Source organism: Muntiacus reevesi, chromosome 1 (assembly GCF_963930625.1).
Source record: "Muntiacus reevesi chromosome 1, mMunRee1.1, whole genome shotgun sequence".
NCBI classification, from domain to species: domain Eukaryota; kingdom Metazoa; phylum Chordata; class Mammalia; order Artiodactyla; family Cervidae; genus Muntiacus; species Muntiacus reevesi.
In genome coordinates, this window is record NC_089249.1 from 169,321,280 (window position 1) to 169,331,411 (window position 10,132).

The window sequence follows — 10,132 nt, forward strand, 5'->3', positions numbered from 1 at the left end:
CAAGTCCTGTTTATTTTAAAAGGATAAACAGTGGAAGTAGGAAGGAGTGATGAGAGCAAGACCCCACTCCCCTTGACAGGGCCAGATCCAGCACAGGCTGTGTGTGTGTGTGTGTGTGTGTGTGTGTGTGTGATCAAGGCTGACCCAGCAGCCTCCACCAGCCTTTCCTGAGAGGACAGGGTGTGCGGACAACCTGGGTGGGGGTGAATCTGCCACGGAGGTGGGGGTGGGGTAAGTTGTCTCCGAGTCCCTCTGAACCAGGTGAAAAAGACCAAAGGGCCCAAACACCGTTGGCCAAGAGCACCCCACGCTGGCTCTGTCCGTGCCTGGGACAAAGCCACATTCTGGAGGGGAAGGTGTGGTGCCCTCTGGTCACTAGGAAGGACGCGGGTGTCAAGAACAAAATGCAAGGAGGCTCTCTGGCCAGCCAGCACCTGTCTCCCCCAGCCATCTCTGTGGAACCTTGCATTAAAAGGCAGCAAGACTTCACAGGCCCCGCTGCAGGGTGATGGAAGCCCCAGGCCCTTACACATACTGTTTCTTGGAAGCAGAGCTGCTGGGGCGACTGGGGGATTTCCGGCCAGTCTGAGGGGGTGGGTCCAGGAAGAGGGGGGCTCTGGAAGAAGCCAGCCTCTCCTCCGTAGTCAGGTTGGCCCAGTTCTGCTCACTGGACGAGAGCCCATTGTAGGTGGGGCACGGCGGGGACGAGGGCCCCTCGCCCATGGGGAGGTAGAAGAAGACCTGGTCGGTGTAAGGCTCCGAGGAGGTGCCCGGGGCTGGGGGCGCGTCCTGGCGCTGCCGGGCCCTCAGCCCCCGGCCGAGGCAGCGGCATAGCAGGTACGCCAGCTCCAGCAGGTTGAGCACCAGGGAGATGAGTCCGACCACCAGCATGAAGATGATGAAGATGGTCTTCTCCGTGGGGCGAGAGACAAAGCAGTCTACGAGGTAGGGGCAGGGCGAGCGCTGGCACACAAAGACGGGCTCCATGGTCCAGCCATAGAGACGCCACTGGCCATAGAGGAAGCCCGCCTCCAGCACGCTCTTGCAGAGCACGCTGGCCACATAGGTGCCCATCAGCGCCCCGCGGATCCGCAGGTGGCCGTCCTCCGCCACCGAGATCTTGGCCATCTGTCGCTCTATGGCCGCCAGCGCCCGCTCCACGCGTGGGTCCTTGGCCGGCAGCGCCCGGAGCTCCCCCTCCTTCTGCCGCAGCCGCTCCTCGCGCCGGGACAGGTAGATGACGTGGCCCAGGTAGACCAGGGTGGGCGTGCTGACGAAGAGGAACTGTAGCACCCAGTAGCGGATGTGGGAGATGGGGAAGGCCTGGTCGTAGCAGACGTTGGTGCAGCCCGGCTGGGCCGTGTTACACTCGAAATCCGACTGCTCATCGCCCCACACCGACTCGCCGGCCAGGCCCAGGATGAGAATGCGGAAGATGAAAAGGACCGTCAGCCAGATCTTGCCCACCACGGTCGAGTGCTCCTGGACCTGGTCTAGCAGCTTCTCAAGGAAGCCCCAGTCGCCCATGGCTCCCGGGCCTCTGTCTGCAGGGAGGCATAAGACACGGTCAGCATCCTTGTCAGCTGTCCTCAACAGGCCTGCGGGAGGCTGGCCACGTGTATTTCACCTATGGGAAACTGAGCTCCCAGAGGGGAAGGGACTGTCCTGGGGGCTCACACCCAGCAGGACTAAAAGCAGACCTTCGGCTGATGGCGGCTAAGCTCTGCCAAGGGTACAGCTAGGAGCCCTGTCTAGTCCCACCTGGGTCCCTCCTGACCCAGCCGAAGGAGCTCTGGATCCAGGTGAGCCTCCTGAGCCTAAGGGAACAGAGAATTTGAGGAACCGATCCAAGGTCACACAGCTGCGCCATGCCCCTCCTCCCTTCGGCCCGGACAGCCTGCCCCAGACAGTGAGGGGAGGTGGTGGTGATAACTCCAGCTTCCCAGGGGGCCCAAAGCCTCAGGTCCCCTCTCCCCTCCTCAGCAGCTCTCGCCCAGCGGGCCCCGCTCTAACCTCTGAGTTCCTGGTGAAGGCATGCTAGACACTCAAGGCAGCATCCTGCATTAGCTCCACCTGTCAGCAATAGTGACCACCTGCCGCTTAAGTCCCCTTTCTCCATTCCCCTCCCCCTGCCAAAGCTGTTGCTGCCAGATTCTAGGCTCTTGAAAGGAACTGTCATAGCGGGGTGGAAGCACAGGCCACCGAGCTCCCAGAACTTCAGGGGGAGAGTCCGGGGGAAGAAGGTGGGGGAAAGGGGCAGAGGAGGTGCCTCTTCGCGGGAGCAAAGCTGTTTAGAGCCGGGCTCTGGAGCCAGACCTGGGTGCAAATCCTGCGTCTCCTACTAACGGGGACCTCGGAGAAGTGACGGCCGGCCCCTTAGTACCCCAGTCTCCTCTCCTGGAAAATGTTAACATTCTTACCTCCTAGGGTTGTAAGGATACAGCGAAAGACGGCAGGAACCCGGCTTAGCCTCTGAGGACAGCCCAGGTGGGCTGGGTGAGCGAGGCCCGCGGTGGGTGCCCCCCGCAGCAACCCTCCGCCCCTGGCAGGTGGTCCGCTGGCAAGTGGCGCCCCAGCTCCCCCCCTGCCCAACTCACCGCCGGCCTGCGGGCAGCCCAGGTGGCGGAGGGGACGCAAGTCGGCCGGAGCGGCGCCCGCGGGAGCCCTGCTGGACGGCGCCGGGCGGCGGGGGCGCCTTAAATAGCGCGCGGGGCGGGGTGGGGGCAGGAAGCGGCGGGCGCTGTTCCGAGCGAGCGGGAGGTGGGGGGTGGGACGGGAGGCGCAGGCTCCCTGAAGCCACTCTCAAGGAAGGGGCCTGGGAGGTGGCACTGGGAGTCGGGGGTGGGGGGTGTGAGGGGGAGAGACTGCCTCTTTGGCTGTGCAATAGAGAGGTTCCCCGGAGGGATGATGTTTTCCAGGGTGGCCGCATGCGAAAGGATTACAGCCAGAACTTTCTGATCTCAGGCAGCTGTCCTGGGAGGCTCTGAGAGATGGGCAGGTGGGGCTGAGGGTGTGGGGGCCTCCAGGGAAGGGCAGCTCCTTGACCGTGGGGGCCTCTTGCTCTTGTTGAGAAGCGAGAATACCCCTCATTTGTGGGGTGGCCACTGTGTGCCCAGAGCCCTACCAGGCCTCCTTAGGGCGTGGGAGAGAGGGGTTATAATCTGCCTTCCCTAGTGTCTGTGGTGAAGCTGGGGGTCTCTAGTCAGCCCCTGTTCGTGCCGAAATCTTGAACATCCCCATTCCTGGGAAGGCTGCACCATCAGAGGGCACTAAGAAATGCCCACGGTCCACTAGAGACGGGACTGGGGGCCCGGGGGGTACTCTCCTGACCTTTAGCTTGAATCCCAGCCTCATGCCTCTAAATGTCGGGTGGGGGGAGGCATCCAAAAGAAGTAAAGGGGTGGGCAGGGCCCGCCCGTTGTTCATTCAGGCATTACCCTTCCTGTGAACATCCATGGCTGCAGGCGTTGTCTGTGGAGCTGGGGAGTTGACCATAAACCAGCCAGATGTGGTCCCTGGCCTGTGACTCTCCCCGGCTAGAGGGGTCAGGCAGGAACTGTGCCCATACGCCCTTCAGTTCAGTTCAGTCGCTCAGTTGTGTCCGACTCTTTGCAACCCCATGAATCGCAGCACGCCAGGCCGTGGGTAAGAGTAAAGATGCGAAGTTCTCCTGACTCAGGGGGGCTCAGGTAGGAATGTTTCCTGGAGGAGACAGCATTAGCCAGGGTGATGGGAATAATCAGGAGTTGATATTAGGAGTAGAAAAGAGTTTTATTTGAGCCAAACTGAGTATTCTTGCCCAGGAGACAGCCTCTCAGATAACTCGGTGCAAGTGCTCTGGAGAAGCACGATTTTTCAGCACAGTTTATATCTTGTTGGAACAAAGAACATCAGACAAATCAGGGATACTTCAAAGTTGCGAAAAAACAAAAACAAACCCCACGAAATCACAGATCAGCAGTACACAGCGAGTCAGTACGGCCTTGGCACCTGGGAAGAAACTCTTATCATCAAAGGAGTAGCAGCATTGGTGTTCCAGAAAGGGAGGCACGATGTAACCTTTATTTTCAACATGAACATTCTTTACTTCTGGTCAATACACCCTTTTCTTTCATAATTAAAGCACATGTACAATGTGTGTTTGATAGGGCCACAAACAGGCTGTTTTAGTTAGCATAAAATTCGAATTAACTCTTGTGTAAGCTGTGACTTCCCCATACTTCAATAACGTGAAACTCTCATCAGCCAGGTGGAGGGTGGGGAGAATATTCTAGGCAAAAGAACAGCAGGAACAAAGGCTGCCAGGTCCTGAGGCTGCACCCACCTTGGTGGGAGAGGCCGTAGGGCCTAGAAGTTGAGGCTGCTGTTGACCCCTGGGCCCTCATCAGGTTGCTTACACCCTGGTGCCTCTGGTCTTCCTCTGTAGATTGGGGACAGAATAGTTCCTACCTGTAGGGCTGATGGGAGATCCAATCAAAGTTCACAGTATACTATTAGTACGCAGAAAGTTTTCCAATGGGTGGTGGCTAAAAACGTTGTAACAAAACATTTCAGTGACTGAAAGGGTCGGTGGGTGGGTCTTGGTGGGAGCAGAAAGCTGCTGAGAGGAAGGCAGCTCAGGTGGAATATTGGTGAAGGATGGGGCAGCTCAGGAAACGGGATGTGGAAGGTGGTGTCTGAGGCTTGGCGGCAGAAAGGTCCTGCGTTTCTCCACACCAGGATTCAGCCTGTGGACCCCCGGTGTCCCAGGGTGGGTCCCCAAGGCTCCTGCCTTTGGAGGACCTCTGGGGCACAAGTGCGGTGGGCTCAGCTCCGACCTCAGAACTTTCGGGATCGGCCTGAGCTGACTTCCCGTTCCAGGCCTGTCCCTGAGGACCATGCTGAGCTGAGCCTCCTGGACTTCCAGAGCTGACAACTGCGCCCACTAAGTTCTGACCTCTGAGGGCATGAGAACCGAGGTCCCTGGAGGCGGATTCTCACCACGCCCCCACTGCCACCTCTGCTCCCAGAGTTCCTCTCCTGGGGCTGGCTCTCCCGGAGCGCAGAGCCAATCTGATCTGATCCCATCTACTGGGAAGGAGGGAGGAGCTGCCTTCACTCTTCCCCAGGGGCTCTGGAGGGCAGAGTTTGAATGACGCCGCCCCTTCCCAGAAGGGATGAGCCGGGGTCAGCCAAGACAATCCCACACCTGGCCCTTCCACCTGGGAAACATCCTTAGATCTCCACACCCCTCACCGTTCCCACTGCCCTGACCCTGTGTAGGCCACCATCTCAGTGGCCTCCCACCTGGTCTCCTGGCTTCCTGCCCAGCCTCCACCCTTCTCCAGAAATCAGACCACACACCGCCCTGCTTAAAATCCTTCTCCTTTGCCTCCTGGCCTCGGCCACCTCTGCAGCCTCCTCCCTCTTCCCCTTTCTCTCAGTGATCCAGCCATACTTGACTCTTGCCTTTGTCTGTGCTATTCCCTCTCACCTCATGCACTCCGCCATTCGGGACTTTGCTCCATGTCCCTTCTAGAAGGTCCCCTTGCTGGCCTCCTCTGGATTAGGCGTGCCCACGGCGGCTCGCCTACCGCCCCTGAGCACACTGTTGAGTTGTGTTAAGTTCATTCACATTGTTGTGCAATGGATCTCCAGAGCATTTTCTTCTTGCAAAACGGAATCTCTAGAGATGGAACACTCCCATCTCCCCGACTCCCACCCAGGGTGCATTGCCTGCTTGTGTTTGTTGTCACTCCTCCGCTGGTGGGCTGTGAGCCCCTTGAGGGCCGGCGACTGAGTCCCGTGTGCATGCCCAGCACCCGGTAGGGAACCAGGCTCGTATATAAGTTTGTGAATCCAAAAAATTATTTACTGAGCTAAACACTGGAGCTCAACCAGGGAACAGCAGTAACACAAATCCCCATCTTGTGGGCTTTACATTCCAGCTGGAGGGAGACAGACAGAATATAGAACCTGTTAGAGGGTGATAGAGGAGGATACCTGGTAGATGGAATAAAGCAGGAAAGGAGGATCAGGGCGTGGTGGTGGGGGGTGGGGGAGGGTGGAGGGCTTGGATTTTGAACAGGAGAGGTGCAAAATTCTTCCAAAGCAGCTGACCTTTGTTGTGGACCCTGAAGGAAGAGGGGGAGCCCAGTGGCTCTCTAGGAGAAAGCGCATGCCAGGGAGAGGGAAAGAGAGAGCAGCGGTCCTGAGGCAGGAAGGTGTCTGGTGTTTCCTGCTTGAGGGAACAGCAAGGTCAACATGAGGTCAGCAAGGAGAAGAGATGGGTTTGCAAAGGGAACAGGTGGGGCAGATCTCGTAGGTCTCTACAGGCCTGTGCGAGATGCCTTTAGCGGTTTGGGGCGTAGGAGTGACGACCTGACTTAGGCTTTAGGGGATCGCTCTGCCCGCCTTCCTGGGACTAGACTGTAGGAGTGGGTGGTGGATGCAGACGGCCTCACAGAGGACTCGCTGCCCAGCTGTGCGGAGCGCGGTCTGCTGACAGTCCCCAGCTGTTAGCACGCAGGTCTGTCTCAGCGGCGCAGGTGGCCAGGCCCTGCTGGAGTGGCCCCGGGCCACGGCTGAGCCAAGTGTGGTCAAGGGTCGGGCCATTTCCATGCCACGTGGGACTCCTCTCCCCCACTGCCTTTGTCTGATGGACACAGAGCTCCCACAGACTGTGGTTCGGTTCTGTTCCTCCCCTTTCTGTTGACACTCTTTTGCTCTCCTGACTCTTCTGCAGCATCTGCAGAGTCGGGGGGCAGGAAGCAGGGAGACTGTTGCAGGGATCCCTGAGAGAGAACGGGGGTGTCTCAGCCCAGGCTGCTGTAACCACACACAGACTGGGTGGTTTAAACAACAGAACTTTACTTCTCATGGTTCTGAGGCTGGAAGTCCAATATCAGGGTGCCAGTCTGGTTGGGTTCTTGGTGAAGGCCGTTTTCCTGGTGTATGTTGGGCTGTCTTCTTAGTCTGTCCTCACATGGCAGAGAGAGAGAGAGAGAGAGAGACCATCCCCCTTGTGTCTCTTCTCATCAGAGCACAGATCCACCCTCATGAGCCATCACTTTCCAAAGGCCCCACCTCTTAATACCTTGGCACTGGAAGTTAACATTTCAACAAATGAGTTGTGGGAGGACACAAACATTTAGTCCATATCAAGGGGCTTGGATCAGGGTGATGAATACAAAATAATCTATTGGCCTTGGGCTGCAGGTTGGCTGTCACACCATGCAGTAGGTGTAAACTTGAAAGTGTGTGTGTGAAACCTACATCATCAACAAAAGCGCTATTGAAGAAAGCTTGCAGTGAATCTACCTGGTGGGGGAGGAGGACACAGAGGTGTGTGCCCTCGGAAGAAATAGAGGAAAAGAATAGAATGGGAAAGACTAGAGATCTCTTTGAGAAAATTAGAGATGCCAAAGGAAGATTTCATGCAAAGATGGCCACAATAAAGTTCAGAAATGGTATGGACCTAACAGAAGCAGAGGATATTAAGAAGAGGTGGCAAGAATACACAGAAGAACCATACAAAAAAGATCTTCATGACCCAGACAATCACGATGGTGTGATCACTCACCTAGAGCCAGACATCCTGGAGTGTGAAGTCAAGTAGGCCTTAGGAAGCATCACTAGGAACAAAGCTAGTAGAAGTGATGGAATTCCAGTTGACCTGTTTCAAATCCTAAAAGATGATGTGGTTAAAGTGCTGCACTTAATACGCCAGCAAATTTGAACAATTCAGCAGTGGCCACAGGACTGGAAAAGGTCAGCTTTCATTCCAATCCCAAAGAAAGGCAGTGCCAAAGAACGCTCAAACTACTGCACAATTGCACTCATCTCACACACTAGCTAAGTAATACTCAAAGTTCTCCAAGCCAGGCTTCAACAGTACATGAACCGTGAACTTCCAGATGTTCAAGCTGGATTTAGAAAAGGCAGAGGAATCAGAGGTCAAATTGCCAACATCCGTTGGATCATCAAAAAAGCAAGAGAATACCAGAAAAACATCTATTTCTGCTTTATTGACTATGCCAGAGTGACTGTGTGGATCACAACAAACTGTGGAAAATTCTTCAAGAGATCGGAATACCAGACCACCTGACCTGCCTTTGAGAAATCTATATGCCGGTCAGGAAGCAACAGTTAGAACTGGACATGGAACAACAGACTGGTTCCAAATCAGGAAAGGAGTATGTCAAAGCTGTATATTGTCACCCTGCTTATTTAACTTATATGCAGAGTACATCATGTGAAATGCTGGGCTGGATGAAGCACAAGCTGGAATCAAGTTTGCCAGGAGAAATATTAATAACCTCAGATATACAGATGACACCACCATTATGGCAGAAAATGAAGAACTAAAGAAACTCTTGATGAAACTGAAAGAGGAGAGAGTGAAAAAGTTGGCTTAAAACTCAACATTCAGAAAACTAAGATGGCATCTGGTCCCATCACTTCATGGCAAATAGATGGGGAAACAGTGATAGACTTTATTTCCTTGGGCTCCAAAATCACTGCAGATGGTGACCGCAGCCATGAAATTAAAAGATACTTGCTCCTTGGAAGAAAAGTTATGACCAACATAGACAGCATATTAAAAAGCAGAGATATTACTTTGCCAACAAAGGTTCATCTAGTCAAAGCTATGGATTTTCCAGTAGTCATGTATGGATGTGAGAGTTGGACCATAAAGAAAGCTGAGCACAGAAGAATTGATGTTTTTGAACTGTGGTGTTGGAGAAGACTCTTGAGAGTCCCTCGGACTGCAAGGAGATCCAACCAATCCATTCTAAAGGAGATCAGTCCTGGGTGTTCATTGGAAGGACTGACTCTGAAGCTGAAACTCCAATACCTTGGCCACCTGATGGGAAGAACTGACTCATTGGAAAAGACCCTGATGCTGGGAAAGATTGAAGGTGGGAATGACAGAGGAATTGAAGGGATGACAGAGGATGAGATGGCTGGATGGCATCACTGACTCGATGGACATGAGTTTGAGTAAACTCTGGGAGTTGGTGATGGACAGGGAAGCCTGGCGTGCTGCAGTCCGTGGGGCCGCAAAGAGTCGGACACGACTGAGTGACTGAACTGAACCCTCAGAAGAGAAGGCCAGGAGGCTTGAGAGTCACCTTGTGATGGTGGTGTGTGCTGGGGACTCTGGATGGTGAATGGTAACTCAACACACGTTGGATGGAAAGTGTGAATGGCACTGCTGGGGTCGTCTCTCAGGCCAAAGGTGGGATGGTCAGGGCTGGAATATTCCCTCATCTGTGGTCTTGGCCTGAAGCCTGGAGAAGCGGGGCCAGGACTGGAGGCTCAGTCCATGCTGGAATAACTGGTGGTGTTCTCTGGTTGCTCTGACCTCCAAGACACCCTTAACCAGGCCCTGGAAGGTGCTGCAATGCAAGGCAGTAAAGAGGTGGAGATCACCCCTCCCTGGGACCTTTGCAACCATCCAGTCCAAGCTGGGATTGACACAGGAGATGGCCTAGGTGGCAGGCAGACTTTCCTAAGCATGGGTGTGCTTGGATATTTACTGGATATGTTAGAACTGAACTAATGTTTTACTGACACTGTCTCCTTTTATCTCTACAACAATCCTAGAAGTGGATACTATTCTGAGACCGGGCTGAACATGTTCCTTTTGCGCCTCAGATCTGCTCTGTGCCCTGGGAGCCTGAGCTGCACTGCCTCAATAGGCTTCCTTGCCCTTGTTTCTGGTTGTGTTGGTTCAGGGGGAGCATGTTGGGTGAGCAGGAGATGGGAGTGAAGCCGTGGTATTTGATTGCTGTGCTTCTATGCATCCTTGCAGCTCCTGTGTAGCAACCCCATCATTGCCACCCTGGTACTAGCCCCAGAGTTCCCTTTGTGGGTTTCCTTAATCATGCCATACCTTTGGGGCTTCCCAGGTGGTGCTAGTGGCAAAGAATCCGCCTGCCAATGCAGAGACACAGGAGACGTGGGTTCGATCCCTGGGTTGGGAAGATCCTCTGGAGGAGGGCATGGCAACCCACTCCGGTATTCTTGCCTGGAGAGTCCCATGGAGAGAGGAGCCTGGCGGGCTATAGTTCATAGGATCACAAAGAGTTAGATACGACTGAGCAACCAACACTCCACACACACACACACACACACACACACACACACA

At 54.8% G+C, this 10,132-nt stretch overlaps 1 protein-coding gene across 2 annotated transcripts; it reads right to left on the reverse strand.

Annotated features, from left to right (window-relative positions):
- On the reverse strand, positions 1–2,675 carry GJA4 (gap junction protein alpha 4). Of its 2 annotated transcripts, none has more exons than XM_065930403.1 (2): positions 2,421–2,675; positions 1–1,544 (listed from the first exon to the last, which is right to left on the reverse strand). In XM_065930403.1, exon 2 carries the CDS (start codon positions 1,525–1,527, stop codon positions 526–528), a length of 1,002 nt encoding a protein of 333 aa, XP_065786475.1. In that variant the 5' UTR covers positions 1,528–1,544; positions 2,421–2,675; the 3' UTR covers positions 1–525. The 2 variants fall into 2 exon arrangements, with proteins under 2 accessions (XP_065786475.1, XP_065786484.1); XM_065930412.1 differs by having other exon boundaries at positions 2,598–2,663.
- Positions 2,676–10,132: the final 7,457 nt, after the last annotated feature.